The following is a 19,293-nucleotide window of genomic DNA, read 5'->3' on the forward strand; positions in this document are numbered from 1 at the left end:
TCCCTTTCCCCCTGACCCTGTGAGAAGTGTCTGAAGTCTATGCCACATGGTGATCCGCACAGCTCCTGCCTCAAATGCCTCGGGGAGGGTCATCAGGCGGATAGGTGCAAGATTTACAGGGGCTTTAAGCCCAGGACAAAGAAGGAGAGAGACTCTCTCCTGAAGCTCCTCCTAATGGAATCTGCACTTCACCCACAGCCAGAGCCAGCACCAGCAGCCTCGGTGCGCTGCACCGGCATTGGTGCAGGAACCCTCAACACCAAGGAAGGACTCTGGTAAGGAGCATTGGCACCGCTTCCCAGCCCCGAGGCCCAGCTCCACATTGCGACACCATTCACAATCGCGAGTGCCACAGAAGAATAAGGCAGCGGACGGGGCCTGCTCACCAGCATGGCACACCACTGGGGTGCGTCCTTTGTTGGAATACCCCAAACATGGCCTGCAAGTCCCGCAGCCGTCGACTCTGGCCATGACGGGGGCCATCGAGTCAGGTGCGAGTGGACTCTCCAGTGCTGGAGGATTTGGAGGGCGAAGACCTCAATCTTCCTTCCACACTGGACACACTGGAAGCAGCACGGGATCTGATCACCATGATGGCTCAATCCCTGTGCCTGCTGGCAGATGCCCTGGCGCTGATGTTGATGGTTCTAACAATGATTGCACTGATGGCAGCACCAGTGACTGCTCTATCCCCCCATCAGACATAGGGGCAAGCCCAAGATGATGAGCCATTGCTCATCCTCACCACGGCACTGATCTCTGGCACTGCTGGGTTCTGCTCTGTCTTGGTCCACATCTGAGTACTCCTCTGAGTTGGAGGTGGAATCCTACACCTCCAGGCAGAGTTGGTACTGCTCTAGATCCTGGCACTGTTCCCGGCACCACTGAAGAAGCAATGCACCCCAACCCAGCGCCAACAGAGTCATGGCCTCCCCAGTGGGAGGGGCCAGTGCAGTGGCCCTTCTGGACCCCAGGGGCCTATCACCAGGGCCGGGCTCAAGGGCGACTTTGGTGGCCTTGGGACACCGCGGGGCCCCATTGGTCTCAAGGGATCCAGGTATGAGGGATGCGTCACTAGAGGAAGATTTGGGGCAATCCGACCCTGAGATGGGAGCTGTTGTCACCCCACCCCCAGTGCAAGGAAGGACAGCTATAGCTGATGCACCTGAAACTGCCCTGGTGACCATCAGGGAACCGGAAGGGCAAGAGGATCCAATCCCTCCTCAGACGTCTTCCTCCACCTCATCCGATGAGGCGATGGCAGGGACGACTACCTCTCTGCCAGCAATGGACACCAGGGTCCATCAGGACCTCCTTCGCTGTGTGGCGCAAAACTTGAATCTACAGGCTGAGGAGGTCACAGAGGTTTGAGACCCAATGGTTGATATCCTGGCTGCTAAGGGACCCTCTAGGGTGGCCCTTCCTTTTATTAAGACCATTGTAAATACAACTAAGGTGCTCTGGCAGAATCTAGCCTCTATCCCACCAACAGTTAAAGGAGTAGAACGCCAATATTTTGTTCCACAGCAGGGGTATGAGCACCTCTTCACCCATCCCCAGCTGGGCACATTAGTGGTGGACACTGCCAATCACACGGAGCAGCAAGGACAGCTGGGTCCTACTCCAAAGACCAAGGAGGCCAGGAAGCTGGACCTGTTCGGTCGCAAGGCGCTGACATCTGAGCCCCCTTACACTGTCTTTTATAAAGACATAGTGGAACTACACCCACAGCCTGCGTTCCTCCCTATGGTAGTCTCTCAATTCCATATAAATCAGGACATTTTCCTACCTGTGTTGTTCCCAAGCCGCATGCCAATAACAGAGATTGCATGCTTCATTCCTTGGTCATGAGACGCACTCTGGCTTTCTATATCAATCGCACAAAGCCATTTTGGAAGTCCCCACAGCTCTTCATCACTGTCACAGAGAGGATAAAAGGACTCTTCCATCTCCTCCTAACACACATCATCCTGAATTACATCATTCATCAAGACTTGCTACGATTTGATTCTGGCCCCGACATTGATGGCACACTCTACATGAGCTCAAGCGTCATCTGCCACTTTCCTAGCTCAAGTGCCCATTTAGGATATATGCAGGGCATCCACATGGTCCTCTAGCAACACCTTCACCTCACATTATGCAATTTCGCAACAGTCCAGAGATGACACAGTGTTTGGCAGGGCAGTGCTGCAATCTGCAACCAGATGAACTCCAACCCTTCCTCCAAGAATATGGTTTGGGAGTCACCTAATTGGAATGGACATGAGCAAGCACTTGAAGAAAAAACGGTTACCTATCTCTCGTAACTGTTGTTCTTCTAGATGTGGTGTTCATGTCTATTCCAAATCCTGCCCACCCTCTCCTCTGTAGGAGTATTCTGGCAAGAAGGAACTGAGCAGGCGGCAGGTAGGCAGGGACCTATATACACCTCCATAAAGGCGCCACTCCAGGGGGCTCCACAGCCAACCCAACAGGTACCGCTAGAGAAAAAACCCTTCCGACAATCGTGCACACTGCACGCACACACCTAATTGGAATAGACATGAGCAACGCATCTCAAAGAACAACACTTAGGAGAGGTAGGTAACTGTTTTTTCTGAATAGGTTCTTTGCATGAATGTCCCTGCTTCACTGCACTGCTTCCTTCTTCGGCAGGCGTTCAAGATGTAAACTGTTGATGAGTCTGAGTCACTAACACAAAGGGGAGGGAGCTGTCAGCTGCCCTCTCTCTGAGTTGAGAAAGAGAAGAAGCTATGTGCCCCATGCCATTCTGCTGCAGGCAGATGCATATTGTTGAATCAGTGTGTGTGTTTCCCTACTTGCTACTCTAATGGAAGAGGACAGAGAGCACAATCGTAATTCCATGAAGTAAAAGAAGGAGAAACATGCACTGAGCAGGGTTCCTTGCACTCTTTAATGCACTGTCAAACATGAGACTTTTCATTCTTAATTTGTTTTTAATCTAATTTTAGTCTTCTGGTCTTGATGATGATGTGTCCATATCCTGAAGCACCCAGAGATACAGTGCAATTCGGCAGTCTGTGCTTTGGTGCCAGAAGCACGGTGGTACTGCTACATACATGTGAGAGAGGCAGATAAATTTCTGAGTGAGAGCTCAGTTCACAAACAGGGCAGTGCACAGACGTTCACCTTGCAGCTGCTTATCTAAAGAGATCCATATTATTTTAGTAAATAAACACTGTCCTCATAAGCACTCCTTTTTAATGAGTAAAAGTTACATCTTTGCTGAGCCTATTATCCTGTAACTGCCAAATGAACCCATTACTCTCCAACCATGCACAAGTTTCAGAATAATGTGAGTGGTGTTTGAATGTGAAAAGTGAATTGCAGAGCTTTGGTAAATATTTTTTAAACCGTTTAAGATCTCGGCTCATTAACCAAATCTTCTTGTAAACCAAAAACACAAGTATTTACATTTTAAAATAAAACGTCTGAAAAGCAGTTTCCTCCTTCACATACCTGCCAAGAGTTGAGTTCAGGATACTGTCTTTCTTGTGCTACAGTTGACAACTGCTAAAGCAGCTAATGGAAATGGTTTCTAAAAAGCTGAGTTGGCAGGAGGAAGACATAATCCTCAACTCAGGTTTTGGCAGATAAATAAAGACACTGATTTTTAATATTTTTAGTTTTAAAATCTCAGTATGCTGGCCCAGTTTTGGTGCATGTTTGGAATGCTTTTCCTTTCCATTAAGGCACCTAGCGCCGTGTCTATCCATACAGACTCATGTCCCCAGGATCTGGTATGGTCATTTAATTCCATATGGCAATATCTTCTTTGGCAAATTTAGCAAGACTGTTTCCTCTTGCATTGCCAATTAACACACAGTTTCAGAAATGAATCTGATGATTGGCTTAATGCTGCTGTTCTGGTTGTGTGCATCTCTTTGCACATCTTATGCAATCCCTCAATGAGCTTTGCACACAGCAGTGCAGAAACACAGCCATCACAGTCCATACAAACATTGGTGGGTTTTTCCCCTTAAAACTTTGCAAGTCAGTGAACAGGAGAGGTTGAGGTTTCTCTGTTCTGAACAACTGGAATTTGGGGTGAGTTTTTTGTTTGAACATATTCGGATGTAGTAAAGAGTGGCTTTAAATCTCACTTGAAGTAGCGGCTCATTTTTCATGTATCATTCAGTCACCTGTATGGAGCTTTGCACTAGCAGCTGGAGTCTTTAGTCCATTACACACAGCAGCTTTACCCTGCTGATCAGCAAAAGGCACTGCAAACTTAGCCATTTTGGGTTAGCTGAGGGTTCTTAAGGTTTAGGGGTTTTCATGTATATGACTCCTTTTTCTTTAACACTGTTTCTGCAGGATGTAGAAACAACTTTAATTTTGGCAGTGACAGCCTGGGGTTTCACTAGCAAATCTCAGAGCAAAGAGTACAATACTTGTGTGCATCTGAAAGGTAAAAGCAGGAATGTTCTCTGTTTTGCAGAGCATGGGTGTAGTTCTTTATGTTCTAGTCTGTGGAGCGTTACCTTTCGATGGACCTACACTCCCTATTCTGAGACAACGGGTTCTGGAAGGAAGGTTCAGGATCCCCTATTTCATGTCAGAAGGTAATATATTTGTCCTTATGCTTTGGGGATTTTAATCTCCATTAAATTATACTTTTAAACTGCAGATGGTGGACAAGACAACTTAGTCATTAATGAGCAATGAATGAGTGTAGATGAAGAAGTGTCCCACTTCCTACCTCTGATTAGAAACAGAAAAAAATTCACAGATTCAAATAGCAAGTAGTTTTCATTGTCAAAGACAACAATACAAACATTCATTTTAGTTTGGAAAGCAAATGCAGGGAAAACAAAATTACCATAATTTTAGTGTATTGCAGATTGGGTTTTCCTGTTTTCTTTGACTTCTTTTAAACAAAAGCAAACAAACAAACCCCAACAAACCACATAACCAACTCATATGCGTCTCACAGTCTTATATCTGTGGCACACCCACATGTTGCTGCTGCTGCTGTTTGTTGTTGTAAGACTATCAGATCTTTTCCTAGTTTGATTGATCCAGTTGTTGTCTTGCTCTGTCACTCTTGATCACAGACAATGAGGAAATGTTTGATAGCGTAACCCTAAAATCGATGATGTGGGTACTGGCCTGTTGGCTGGGAAGAAGCTGCCAATAGTCTAGCCTAAATTAAAGGGACACATATCAAGTGGCTTCCTGAGCTTTAAATAACATTACTGTTGGTTTTTGGGAGATGCTTAGAATTAATGACACCCCTCCCCACACACCACATTTTTGACATAAGTTGATTTTTTTTCTTGGTGTGAACTGAAGTCTTTAGCTCAAAAGATTATTTTAACTTTCAGGAAATTTATTTAGCACAAAAATGAAATAGAACTAGGACGGTTTCCTGTTGCTGTTGCTCTTCATCAGTAGGTGTCAGATGAATACAGTGTGTGCACTGTAGCCTCTTCGCTAGGAGTCTGTAGTATGGTCCCTTTTTTACTTTATCTTTATCCCAACAGAGTGTGAGCACCTGATCAGGAGAATGCTGGTCCTTGACCCATCCAAGAGATTGACAATTACTCAGATTAAGGAGCATAAATGGATGCTAATAGAAGTTCCTGTGCAGAGACCCATTCTCTATCCACAAGGACAGGAGAACGAGCCTTCCATTGGAGAGTATAATGAGCAGGTTTTGCGGCTGATGCACAGCCTTGGAATAGACCAACAGAAAACTATTGAGGTAAAACAGACCTTCCACAGAGCTGTAACCTCAGAATGAGCCCATTTACTGTCCTGCTTTATTAAATCTAGATTTTACACGAGTCTCTCTCATAACATTCTTTTGTTACTCTTGCAACAAAATCAAGCTGCTGCTGTATTATCAGTTGCACAGACCCTTCAAGGGAAGGCAAGTTGCAGAAAATGTGTTCCACTTCTGGAAGATTTAAGAATCCTGCTGTTCACAACTGCTTTAGCCAACTTTGGCCCTGATTCTTTGTAACCGATTAATAAAAGAGATCAGAGGACTGAGGATGTCTCTGATAACTGGAAACTCCTGAATGTGATGAGCTTATCAGTGAGCTGGGCTTCTGTTGTGCAGATACTGCCATCATAGCAAAATGTGTGGGGTTTATGTAAAAAGTGGGACCTGGGAAGAAATCACCTAATTAACTTTCATTCGTGCTGGGGATCATAATTGGAACGAACCCCTGGCTCCACAAAGGAAAGGTTAATGAATTCACTCCATGGATCCCAGGGCCTCCAGAACTGGAGGTGGTTCTTTTATTAGGTATTGGCTGGTATTTTTATTTGAGTGCACTTGCAAACATTTGGGGTTGCAATTTGTTATAGTGGATCACAGAGCAAACTGAAGGGCCTGTCAATAATTCATGTGGAACTTTCTGAGGCTGCAGAGCTTGTAAAGTGATAGCCCTGTAAGATCCCTTGTTGGGATGCAGAAGCTCCCCGCCTCCCCTCAAGGGCTCTGTGTGGACAGTAAAGCTGATTCTTAGGCAGAAAAACAAAGCCAAGGAGCTGTGTTGGTTTCTGCTCCATTAGATTCACAGGGTAGTATTGGGGAAAGCATCATTTGGCATATGGAGGGGGGCAAAATCAGAAGCAACATACTTGGGATTTATGCTTCTGAAGGAATGGGGATGTGAAATTCAGAGGAGAGTAAAAGGAAGCATAAGAGCAGCAAGCATTGACTGTCTTTCTTGGATTCCAAATCGTGCCTCTTATCAGAAATAAATGCTCAAAAGACTCCCTCAGGACTCAGGATGATCATTTCCTTAGAATGGCTGGTATTTTTAGCAAGTGTGGAAGCTGCACTATTAACACTTCTTGCCAGAAAGGGCTGAGTGTGTGCACAGGTAGTCCAGGGATCAATTCTCTAGTACTGGTGAGGATCTGGAGTAGCCCACCCCTTATAAGTGAGGTCATGGCACTTGCTCTGTCTTGGAGGGCTCAGAACGGCATTTGGGTTACAGACACCAACTATCACGCCCGATAGGAATTCTGGAAGCAGGCTTCCACACGCAGCTGCAGCTACTTGGTCTTTTTAACTTCACAGAACCATTGAGCCTCAAGAGGCTGACACACTCTTCTTTGCCATTCTGGCTAGAAACTTTCTCTCAGCTGATTGGTTTCCAGATTGACACTTGCTTGAGACTCCCTTACTCTTTAAGCATTTGATTTTGTTTTTGATAAAAGTGAGATTTTTCTCCTACCTCCTTATTTTGTGGTTTTGGAGAATGGAGGTTTGGCTGCATTTAGACACTTGTTTCTCTTTTCAGTCTCTGCAGAACAAGAGTTATAACCACTTTGCTGCTATCTATTACCTGTTAGTGGAGAGACTCAAGTCACATCGGAGTAGCTTCCCTGTGGAGCAGAGACTTGATGCTCGTCAGCGTCGGCCAAGCACCATTGCTGAACAAACAGTCGCCAAGGTAACTCCTAATTCCAGGCAGAGATGGGACTGATCACTGCACAAAATGTTCTTGTTTCAGAAAGCTCTTGTTCCTAGGTAGCTCTGTGTCGGAGGATCCTTCGCTTTCCTGTGTCTTCAGAATCCCAAGCTTTTCTGTGTTGCTCTGGGCAGAGTGCTCTGCATTTGTTCTCTTCAGAACCATCATATGACAAGACAGTTGTTTGTGACTCATCCTGTTGAGAGTTGTGGGTCTTGTCAAATCATGTGAAACCCTAGGTACCAATTGTCTGTATGTCTGTGTAAGCAATCGGATGAGAACCCTTGGAAACTGGCTAATTCCTAAATGGCTGGCTAATTTTCCTATTTCATTTTGTGAGCACTAGGGTCACTGTGCTTGGAGAGAGCATGTGGTCACTGAGAGGCCAGATGGGATCAGAACTACTTCCAGCAATAAATCACCCCAACTTCATGGCCTGTGCACATACACTGAGTTGTCCTTCTTGATGAAGGATCTTGCCTCTCCCGCAGGTAAACAAAGCAGAGGCTGTTGGCTTAGCGCAGCAGCAAATTGGACATGGCCTGACTTTGTACTCTGGGACTGAAGCTACCAAAGATGATTTCATTTGTCCTCGGGGTTAATGGGCACAGGGAGTTTCATCCTTAACCCCCAGTTCATTGCTTGAGTAGTTCTGTTTCATCCTCAACATTCCTGGGGCAGCTTTTGGGGGCATAACAATGAAAAGCGTGCTGCTGCACTACTTGAATGGAATGTTTCTGTTTTTCTGAGGATTTGGCATTCTTTGCTGTCCGTAGTTGATGTTTGTCTTTGTCCATCAACTCAGCCATGCTGCAGACTCCTCTGTGCTTCAAGTACCTTGAATGTAATCTGCAAATGAGCAGCTAAACTTCTTACAGGGGATTATTTAGAGAAGAGTGTAAAGAGTTTGTGTTAGGATGGGGGCTGATGGTCAGCACATTCTATTCGGTGCTCTTATGCGCACAGTCTCTCGGGCCCCTTTGAAAATTAACCCCAACTTCCCCCACTGCTGTTCTTGAGGTATGCATTCTATTTGCACTTAAATCTGGAGAAGAAGCGAGGTCATACCCAAGACAGATCTCTAGGGCTGTTCTATCTGATCTCGTTATTGAAGGTACCTATCCCTTGTGATATCTAAGCGAGGGATATCATTGTCTTCATCTACCTAGTGCCTCAAGGGTGTGTATACCTGTCACTAAATACAGTGTGGTTTCTGCTGAGACCAGCATGAGGATCTCCTGAGACACGTGTTGTCAGGAGTCTTGTTTTGCTAGCAGTCCTGTAGCACAGGTGGCTGAGTACTGTAAATGACTCCTTTGAAGTTTTCCAGCGCCTCTGTATGAGTAGACCCAGTATGCCTATTAACTAATTGATTTGAATCAAGAACAGGATCTGGGTGCTCACTGCTCAGACACTGGCCTCTACATTCCAGGAGGCTATCTTCAGTTATGCTTCCAAAACTGATGGATTCAGTATGGGCTCTGGGGCACTCTTGCCATTTGTCACTTTATTCCCTAGTTACTTCCTCCAAACAGAAAGGTCATATACAGTTTATCATGTTTTGTTCCAATAATTCCCTTAGAGTTCCCTTCACATGCTCTCCTGTTGTTTCATTAAAGGGCAAAAATATTGCCTGGCTTATAATTTCCATTAATGCCTAGCTGGAAAGATGAGAGACATGGCCCTATTAAAATAATTGGCCTAAGATGACTCAGGGCTGGTCTACACTAGGGGAGGGGATTGATCTAAGATATGCAACTTCAGCCAGGTGAATAGCGTAGCTGAAGTCGAAGTATCTTAGATCGAGTTACCTACTGTCCTCACGGCGTGGGATCGACGTCCGCAGCTCCCCCTGTCGACTCCACTACTGCTGTTCGCGTTGGTGGAGTTCCGGAGCTGACAGGAGTGCGTTCGGGGATCAATATATCGCGTCTAGATGAGACGCGATATATCCATCTACGAGAAATCGATTGCTACTCGCCGATACAGCTGGTAGTGAAGACATACCCTCATACAGTCAAGTTTTAATGGTATTGAATATGTATATTGTGTCAAGTTGCTGGTCCCTTCTGTACACTGAGTGCTGCTGTGTCTAGACGTGTCTGCATCTAGTGGCTACCAGGCTTCTTGGATTACTTTTTTCCAGAATGAATCAGAGGAGTGATGGTGCTCTGGGGGCTAATTGTAAGACATTTTGTTTGTTTTGCATTCTCCTGAAGTGGAAGGCAGAATCTGCATCCACTCTGAAAAGACAGATCAGACACCGCTATCCCAAATGGACATCTTTGTAAATCACCTGATGGTTTGAAAGTCCTTCAGGCTGTAGAGGGGAATCTCAGGGACACAAACGATTGATGCTCGCTGTGCCTATGCTAGGGAATTTCATTAATATTCCCACTAATGCTTTCACTTGTTCAGCTGTAGATAGGGGAGCCCTGGGGTAGAAAAGGCTATGCAGGCTTTCTAGCCTTTTGACTACCCTATCAACACATTGATGGTAAAATATCAGAAGCTACTAGAGCCTTGTTTATACTTGGGATCCCTGTTATCTCTGAGTCTGATTAATGTTTTTGTAAACACTTTTAGTTGCTCAGTCCATGCAGATGTAATTCTGTGCCTGTGTTACACATGGAAGCACATAATCAGGCCTGTGGCTATGATGATAATTTGTTCCAGTCTATTGGCAGTTTCCTGATTTCACTACATTTGCCTGGAGTTTGGTGCCCCTTTGCTTTCAATACTATGTTTTCCAGGAGATAAGTCCCCTCTAAAGGTGCCTGACTTCACATCTGAATCCTTCCCATTCCTTTGTGTTTTGTTCCATAGGGGTCACCAGGTGGGATGATCTTTAGACAGTCACAGACCGCTTAAAAAAAACCCATTTGCCTCATTTTACCCCAGAGATTTCTTATATAAAGTTTTTTAAATGAGACTTTAAAACATTGATCAGTTTATAATGGAGGAAAGGAACCACGTAAGGGGTTTGTGGAACATGGAAAGCATGAGCAGTTTGGAGCATCTGCAGATTCTAAGCAATTTTCTTCTGCCATCTTTGATGATATGCTATTTGTTCAGAAATGTAAATCTTTCTATTTACTAAATGAACTCTGAAGTCTAAGCCTGTAAGGCTGTGTTTCTGGATGAAGAGCTAGGCAGTAAATCTCACCCACTACCTTTGAGCGGGACTGTGTTTTTAATGTTGACACTTGTATGCTAATGACCTTGAAGGAATTTAGCTCAAGCACGTCTCTCCCTTTATCCAACATGACAAAAGCCTGACTGGTACCAAGGCTCCCTCCTTATCATGCAGTGATAAGCAGAAAAATCTACACTCCTCAGGGGAGCCCTGATACCAGGTTTTGTATTTGCAGTTATCTGTGTGTTTTCATTGTTCATGATTCCTCTTTTGCCCTAAGATGGTTTGGTTTTGTTACATCTCAGACACAAGCTGCGGTGCCCCCAGTGAACCTGCGTTCACAGAATGTAAGGCTGCTGAGGTCTCCGGGCCTCCCACCAGCTCCAGAAGCATTCTCCTTTCCCCCAACCAGCTGCCACGTCGAGTCAGCATTCATGGAGGAAGAAAGAGTCGATACTCCGAAGGTATATTTTATAAATTATCTATCTTTAAATGTCGCTAAAGTTTTGAGAGGTGTCCTGTTAAATTATTGCGTGAAAGTAGCATTTGATACTGGAATGATCTGCACCTTCTCATTAGTCAATTGAAAGACCAGCACACCTTGGCCTTAAGGATATGTCTGTTTTCTAGTACAGAACCCTCAGTGGAGAGGTGGGGTGGGGGGGTTGGCAGATTCTCAGCTTTTAGAAGGTGGTGTCACTCCACTGACTTCATTGGTTCAACTCTGATTCATGCCAGCTGGGCTTACTGAAAGCTGCATAGTCTTAAGTGGGATAATCCTCTCTGCCCTCTCCAACTTTTTAGATCTTCTCTCCCTATTTGCCTCTGCAGTATTTAAAAGCAAAATTTATTCATCCTATCTTTGTATGGGTGATTTGGGGAAGACTGATTAGTCAGAGGACAGAGAAAGCAGTCAGAGTGCATGATGAATTCCTTTATCAGATGTTACCTCCACTACCTATATGTAGGTGAGAAAGGTGACCAGTTCTAGAGACAAGATACAGGAATTGATCATGCCCCTTTGACAGTTTTACCTGTCCTGTGTCCTTTAATGTGGCTCCCATGGTTTTTAATCTAACATTCAAAGCCCACTGAGCTGCCATGCTTTTTTTAAACAAATCGAACTCTAGATTTTTTTTCCTCCTCCACCAATGTAAAAATTGCCTTGAAGACAGTTGCTCAGGCACGTGTTTTGCTTGTGCAGCTGACTTACATATATGTGTATTTCTCTCCAGCTTCACAAGTGTAAAGATGGGCAATTGGATGCTGCTCAAACTTCCCAAAAACCCACTTTTGTGCTGAGTCCAATACTGGAAACTTTCAGCTGAAAGTGAGTTGTTTTTTCCGAAAATGTAGACATTTGAGAAAAGGTTATAATGGAGCCTTAACCATAAGTTTGTATTACTAGCTAAAGCTATTAGAATTCCACTCTTCTCCCTGCCTTATGAAATACAGGAAAATTGGCAGACAGGCATTTGTTTAAAGAGAGTATTAATTTTTTACTGTAGTCCATTTTTTGAACAGTAAATAGCCAGTAGGGACCTTCATACTGACAAAGTATTAGCAAACTGCTGTATCTCAACAGGATTACAGCTCATCCTCTCAGCAAGGCCATTTCTGTAACTAGAACGGTGTATAAAATCTGCTTTGGAGACCATGTTAAACTGCAGTCCTATTTAATGGGTTTTGTTTCCTGTAATCAGACTGGAGGATTGTGTAGGCTGTCTTGCCCTCCACAGTTAAGGCTTAACTGAACTTTACTAATAGGGTTTGACAACTCCACAGCTAAACTCTGAAGGGAGCAACAGCAAGTTTGATGTATTTTGCCATCAAACTATCTGTCTATGGCAATAGTTTGTAGGGAGGCAGAGGGCGATGTGAACTGGCAGCATGGAGAAAACTCGTGTTTGACATCAGACTGAATTGTTCACAAATGAGTTTATTCACAGACTACCATGGGCATTCTCATGTTTGTTACCACATTATAATTTTAATCTTGGTGTATTATGTTTGGGTGGAGTCAAATCATCGTTTTAGTCCCTGCTTGCTACGCTGAAGGATTTCTTAGCTGTTGATGGTTAGATGTTGACAGTCGTACTTTGGACCTTTTTCACATCACTGATTTGAATAGCTCTGTGTGGGAGCCCTTTGACAGGGGAAAACCTGTTGATTCACTTTAAAGCAAAGGGCCTTCAGATCACAAGACTTAAAAGCAGCAGCCTTTGAAAATTAAACTCTTGTGTATCACCCTTCAGGTTTTTTTTAATAAAAGCAGCTTGAACAGAATAGACCAGCACACAATACTTTATACTGTGGAGTCAGATCACACTGACCTCGAGAATATTGCAGTGGCTAGATATTGCAGTCCACATCCACCAGAGGTTCTCAAGCTGTGGTCCATATGCCACTGGTGGGCTGCAAAGAAATGAGTGGCCATGTGGTGTTGGCTGTCCTCATCCATTTCAGCTGCGAAATTGCACTACACGACGAAGGTGTTATACTTTCTGTCTAAAACTATTATTGCTACAGGGATATTAAGTTTTTTCAAGTGGGAGAAGCAGCATTTTTACCTTGAAAAGGGGGAAGTGCCAGAGACGACACACAATCCACTACAGTGATGAGTGGTAGCATAAAAATATAGATAGAGATGGTCCGTGGAATCGCATATAGGAAGGGAGGTGTCTGAGATACTCCTAAAATGTGACCCACACTATGGAAAGAAAAAAAATTGTCAAACTATCAGACAACAGATCCAAAGCTGTTTGGTAAATACCAACACATTCTACTACAAGCACAATCTGGGCAGGTCTTCATCTCATAAGAATGGAGGAAGTATTTTGCTAGATCTATATCACACAGGCTGTTGGCAAACATGTTGGTTTTCAAAATACTAATGGACACTTTGTTGTAGATTAGCTGTTCTGCAACATGTTCTCCCCAAAAACATTTTTAAAAAAATCATCATACAGAAGACTCAAATAGCCTTTTTTCATGTGAGAATTCTAGCTAGAGAATCCTGAACCGAGGCTGCCAGTTCCTTAGATTTTGTTTGTGCATTAATTTAGTATTGATGAAGGTTTGACTAATACCATTAGTCGGCAAAACAGAGACTGAAACTGCAGTGTAAACTTCCCCATTATAGCCGTGCCCATGCATCTCAACTCTGTTACTCCACTCGTGCCCCTTTGTGAGTTCTGATCTGCAGTAGACCTGGTCTGCCAATGCATGTTAAAAATGGAGGAACAGAATCCCATACATGAACAGGAGCCAAAACCACTTGGTGTAGTGAACACTGGGCCTAACTCATTTCTGTAGTAGAACCTGAATCTAGAGCTCCAGCTTTTTTTCTTTTTTGGGGTGGGGGGGAAGAAGGTTGCATTATCTTACCTTGATGGCTCAGTTTTTGTCCCATGTGGAGTTGGAAAAGCTTGAGGTGTTCAAGAAGGGCACAGAAAGCCATTTCCAGTATTCAAGTCTTGTTTTATAAGCACTCTTATAACAATGGAAGTTTAAAGCTACTATTTTCTTTCAATAGATTCAGAAATGTATGAAGTGATATAGTCAGAAAGTTACTTAGTAAATATTGAACTTCCTTTATTCAACAGATCTGCTCCCTTTATTCTGAGTCATATCAGCTGACTTTACTAAAATAAATTTGCTCTGTTTTTGTTGCTCCTGCTGAAGCATAACTAACAGAAGGCAAACTGGTTTCTCTCCTGGGTTGTGCACTGGTAGCAGAATTGTTAAGTAAGTGTCCATTGCAGAATCTTTACTTTTGATGATGCATTAGCTAGGGGAAAAAACAGCTTAACTCAGATCCCAGACTGGGTTTGCAGGCCATCATTTTATTTCCAAACAGATCAAGTTTGTCAGTCACTGAGAGGAATGTGAAGCTCACTATGCCATTTTACAATGCTGCTTCTCATGGTATGGAAGCCAGCTAAATTCAGGAAAAGCTCTCTGAAACTTATTCTCCTTCTGTATATGACTTGTAACATCAAATCTCAGCTATAGCTCTGTGTTAACAACTAAGTTGCCAGAGCCTTCCCAATGATTTGCACTCACCGGTTAGGTACTGGTATATCCCTGGTTTTCTCCTCTTTCCTGATGACAGCATAACAAACATTAAATCCTTATTTACTAAACACATTGGGGGTGGGGGGAGACAACAAATAGGCACTGCTTGACAGCAAATAGGATGGACTTTTCAATTGTGTTAGCTCAGTCAAGTTAGTGTAATGTAATTGAAAAGCCCTCTTATTGTTCTTTTAAGATGTTATCCACCTGAAACAGGGTGGATAACAATGGATTTTTAATAACATTTGAATTTGTTTAAATTTTTTTTGAAATCTGATTAAAATTAAATCTGATTTTAATACAAAATATGCTAAGGCCTAAACTTATTATAATCTCTTTAAAGGTTTAAATAAAAAATGCTGAATTCGTGAGCTTCTATCAAAAACTGTGAGCAAAAGGCTGCTTTTCTTTAGAAGGAAAGAATAAGGGAGGGGTCTTAATTTGAGATCAAGCTTTATAAATATGGCACAATAGCTCACGCTAAATAATTTAAGAGACCGTCTCATTTTCAGGAGACTTAGGCAAGTGGGCAATTAAGTTTCAGTTACTTTCACTTAGGCATATTTGAAAACTTGCCCAGGCTGACCTGAAATAATCAGTTTAATTCACTCACTACAGTTAATCTCTGTTTAACAAATTGTTTAGTTGTATATATGAAACATATTTTGGTAAGAGAAGTTTAAGTATCCAGAACATTTGAGGTAGTTTTGTTTAATCACTATAAACTTTATATGCTGCTTGTGTGTTTATTTAAATTTCAGTTCCCATCCTAATGCAGCTTGACACAAATCATGAGCAAAAAGATAATTATCTAGTAAATAAGCAATAAATCATTCACCATTTTCAAAGATAGCTAAATGTACAGTTAAGAATGAAAATAAGCTATATAATAGCTTAAATAATTGTACATAGTTATAATGTACTCTTAGATAGCAAAAAATGTACCAAATTTAGTGTAAAGGTTCTATTTAGTTGTAAATCAACATGTTTTAATGGTTATCAATCAGTGAGAATGTGCCTCTCTTTAAAAATACCTGAAGTACAAATGGAAAAGTTTATTAAAATTGGTGATTTAAATTGAGACTTGCCTCTTGATGATTTATCTAGCTGATTTAAATCAATCCACCCTGAGCTGAAGACATTTAGTGGGCCATTTTGTAGCTAGAGAGGTAGCATAGGCTACAATAAGCTAGCTAACATGCTTTAGGGTTGTTAGCCTGTATCTTACCTAAGCATTGAGAGCTTTTCAGTTTTTGTCAGCTAACTCAATTGAAACTGACACACTTTGCCTGTCAAGACAGGGACGTAGGGCCCAGCGTTTTGCCTTCAATGTAGATTTAACTGCTGGAGGTTGTGTTAGCAATGCTTCTTGCAAGGCCTCAGGTGTCACTAATGCTTTTCTGTTTTCAGGCTCACTTGTGAAGAGGAGGCTGATTTATCTGTCATGCATCCTCTACCACTGCAAAAACAGTGGCAGGAATCAGCTGAATCCCTGCATTTGACATTGCTATCTGACTCCTCAGAGGCCCCACTACTAGTGGTTAAACTCAGGGAGAAGACACACCAAGATTGGTCATTTGTTACCTTTTTTCTTGTGTTTAATACCTAGGAAGTTATGCTACTTATACAGCATGGCCAACAGAATTCCAGAGTGTAGTGGGAACATCTGGACTGTGCTAATGCTGCTTAGCTCAGGACCATGTGCAAAACTTTCTTTCAAGTTTATAGCATTGCAAGGAAAACATCAGTCAACAGGGATGACCTTCCCCATCTTATTGTAAAACTGACTATAACTGGGGACACTGAACAGAAGCAATGCTTCTGCTGTGTGGCATTGGCATCTAATTGACCACTGAACTGTTCTGTTACTGTCACAAAATTACATTAGTTCAGTATTAAATTGCACCAGCAGGAAGTGCATACAAAAGCCCCTTCTTGTAATACAGTCACCTGTTAGACTCTTCAGTCAGGACTGGGGAGAGACACTAGCAATCCATGAAATCAGTGTCTGGCAACGATGGCCCTTGTAGTTAATGATATGCATGGCCATGCCAGAAAATAGTCCCAGTTTCATTCCTTGGGTCAGTAGGAGCACCTCATATCACCCAGTGACTCCTACATGACTAAGGAGCAGCACAGATGGACTTCAGAGGTTATCTTGCCTTGTCCATGATCAGAAAGAAGGTGCTTGCAGGAATGGTGTGAAGGAGAGTACAGGGATTCCACAGATTGAAAAATAAGCTGTTTTGGGCACCAAGCTGCTTGCTCAAGTGGGTTTTAAAACAGGTTGGAAATGTTACGCAGGAAACTCAAGAGTTTAAGAACAGGGGGAAGTTTAAGAATGAAATTGCAGAATATATTCGGAAGTGTCTAGAATAAAACTGAATCCAAACGTACTCTAGGTAAAGCCTTAATGCATTCTTCCCCTTCTAAGTTTATCCCTAGAAATATTTAGCATTGTGCAGCGTGGAGGTGATGAACAGACAACTCCAGCTGTTCATGGGTATCACCCCAAAACATGACTCAGCGTCTACCCAAGCAGGACTGGATAAACTAGAGAATTTCAGGTTTTACCCTGAAGTCTCCTCTCCATGCGTCCAGAAAGCATGGAAATGAAGTAACTTTCTTAGAAACAGAGATCTTTTAGCCAACCAAGCAGTCATTTCTCATCTGGAGGGCTTTGTGGATCCTCCATGTGGGCATAGGTGAATGCCTGCCCTTTTCCTAGGTCTAGTGATCATCTGGCTCATGGGGTTCTCCCCACTAACCCTTATCCAGGTACAGACATTACATTCCCAGACTAGGTAGTGAGAAAGCAAAGTCCACAGAGATGTGTGGGCAATTGGACCAACCCCAAACAGCTCAGCAGGTAACTAATTATGAAGTTAATCTGATAAGACTAAACTCTGTAGAGAACTCTACACTATTTTGTAAAATTGCAATTGCTTAAATGTCTGGAGATTAGTGAAGAGCAGGGAGGTAATTATCTGGTTGGAGGGACTTGAAATGAAAATGGAGAAGAGGAAAATTCAAGAGCAAAGTACCTCACAGACTCCCAAGGTTGGAAAGCTCCTTCTGAAGGGTTTGGAGAAAATTCACAGCGCTGTACATAATAAAAGGCAAAAGCATAATATTAAATATTCAGTATTAGGAATAGAAGATTCAATTATTTCTCCTAAAACCACCTTAAACCAAGAATGAGGAAAGGTTATTAAATCCATGAAATGTCAAACCCAAGGATGCCTCTTTATTCTTTCATCTTTTGTCCAGACATCCCTACTGAGCTAGACCATGGATGGGTTCCTGAACTACACTTGACAACTATTCCCTAGCCTCCACTGAAAGAGATTCTACTTTTCCCTAGGCAATTTATTCCAGTTCTTAATGACTGACAGTTGGGAAGTTTTTCTTAATATCCAACCCAAACCTCCCTTGCTGCAATTTAAGCCCATTGCTTCTTGTCCTATCCTCAGCGGCTAAGGAGAACAATTTTGTCCCCCCTCATTGTAACCATCTTATGTATTTGAAAACTTACTTTTTCCCTCAGTTTCCTCTTCTTCCTCACTAAACAAACCCAATTTTTTCAGTCTTTCCTCATAGCTCATGTTTTCTAGACCTTTAATCATTTTTGTTACTCTCCTCTGGGCTTTCTCCAAATCCTTCCTGAATGTTAATTCTACTTTATTATCTTAGAAAAATAAACATTTCTTATTTACTAGGTATCTAATTTTTTATTCATGAGTTGTGCCAAGCAGTATTTGTATGGAAATTGGAATTAATTCAAAAGTGCACAGAAAAGAAATTTAGGATCATGATGACTTAAAAATCTTACTTGTGCTGGACACATAAAAAATAAGTATCAAAATTGCATTTAAAACATACTGATTGGTTAAAGGAAGTGTCTGTAGTTAATGAATTTAACTAAACATTTCAGATTACCCTGTCCATCAAGATTTTGAGTTCTAATAGATCTCATCCTCACTCTCCATTTTTATTCGTAGATTGGGAGAACACACTTCCTTGCTTTTTCAACTCACTCAGTTTCTCAGTTTTGAATGAGCTGGTAATTGAACTTGAACTACTTGCATAAACAAATGAAAAAATATTCTCTATGTACCTGCAGAAGAAGCTACTTACTGTCAAAAGCCGATTTAGCACTTCAACAAACTCTGGTTCCAGGTGCTTAGCCAGTGACTTGCATCCGTTTAGTGGTTTGACTTTCTTTAAAACTCCAGCAGCAAATATGAATTGTTGAATTTTTTTAATTTAAATTTTAATTATTGTAAATTTAGTCCTTAACATAGGTTGTCATGAAGAGAAGTCCATGTAAAATAAAATGGAAGGGGTTTTTGGGTTTGTTTTTTTTTAAAAATGATTTTTATCCACCCTGATCTTGGCAGAAGAAAAAAGTAGTAGCCCAGGCCAGTCTTACAAAAGGAAGCTGCTTATGGCTTCTAGGGTACTTTAGAGACAGAACTATTTTTAATACCGCATGAAGTACTGGCCATAGTATGGTATCTACACAGGCTCCATCTTTGTCCAATTCACTATAAAGGAATCAAAATGTAAAACTATCTGAACAAACTGACAATGTTCATTTTCCCATACAAGTCCCAGACACCC

At 42.4% G+C, this 19,293-nt stretch overlaps 1 protein-coding gene across 8 annotated transcripts in view; it reads left to right on the forward strand.

Moving 5' to 3' along the window:
- SIK2 (salt inducible kinase 2) overlaps window positions 1-19,293 on the forward strand; it is a 104,192-nt gene that overhangs the window by 73,927 nt on the left and 10,972 nt on the right. For 7 of the 8 annotated variants that reach the window (XM_032788056.2, XM_075073531.1, XM_075073529.1 and 4 more), the window contains 4 exons: window positions 4,466-4,589; window positions 5,511-5,731; window positions 7,287-7,439; window positions 10,899-11,057. In XM_032788056.2, the coding sequence (XP_032643947.2) occupies window positions 4,466-4,589; window positions 5,511-5,731; window positions 7,287-7,439; window positions 10,899-11,057 (657 nt within the window). The remainder of the gene's footprint in view (window positions 1-4,465; window positions 4,590-5,510; window positions 5,732-7,286; window positions 7,440-10,898; window positions 11,058-19,293) is intronic. The other variant, XM_075073530.1, reaches the window with a different exon arrangement.

This window comes from Chelonoidis abingdonii, chromosome 18, assembly GCF_003597395.2.
Source record: "Chelonoidis abingdonii isolate Lonesome George chromosome 18, CheloAbing_2.0, whole genome shotgun sequence".
Classification (NCBI taxonomy): domain Eukaryota; kingdom Metazoa; phylum Chordata; order Testudines; family Testudinidae; genus Chelonoidis; species Chelonoidis abingdonii.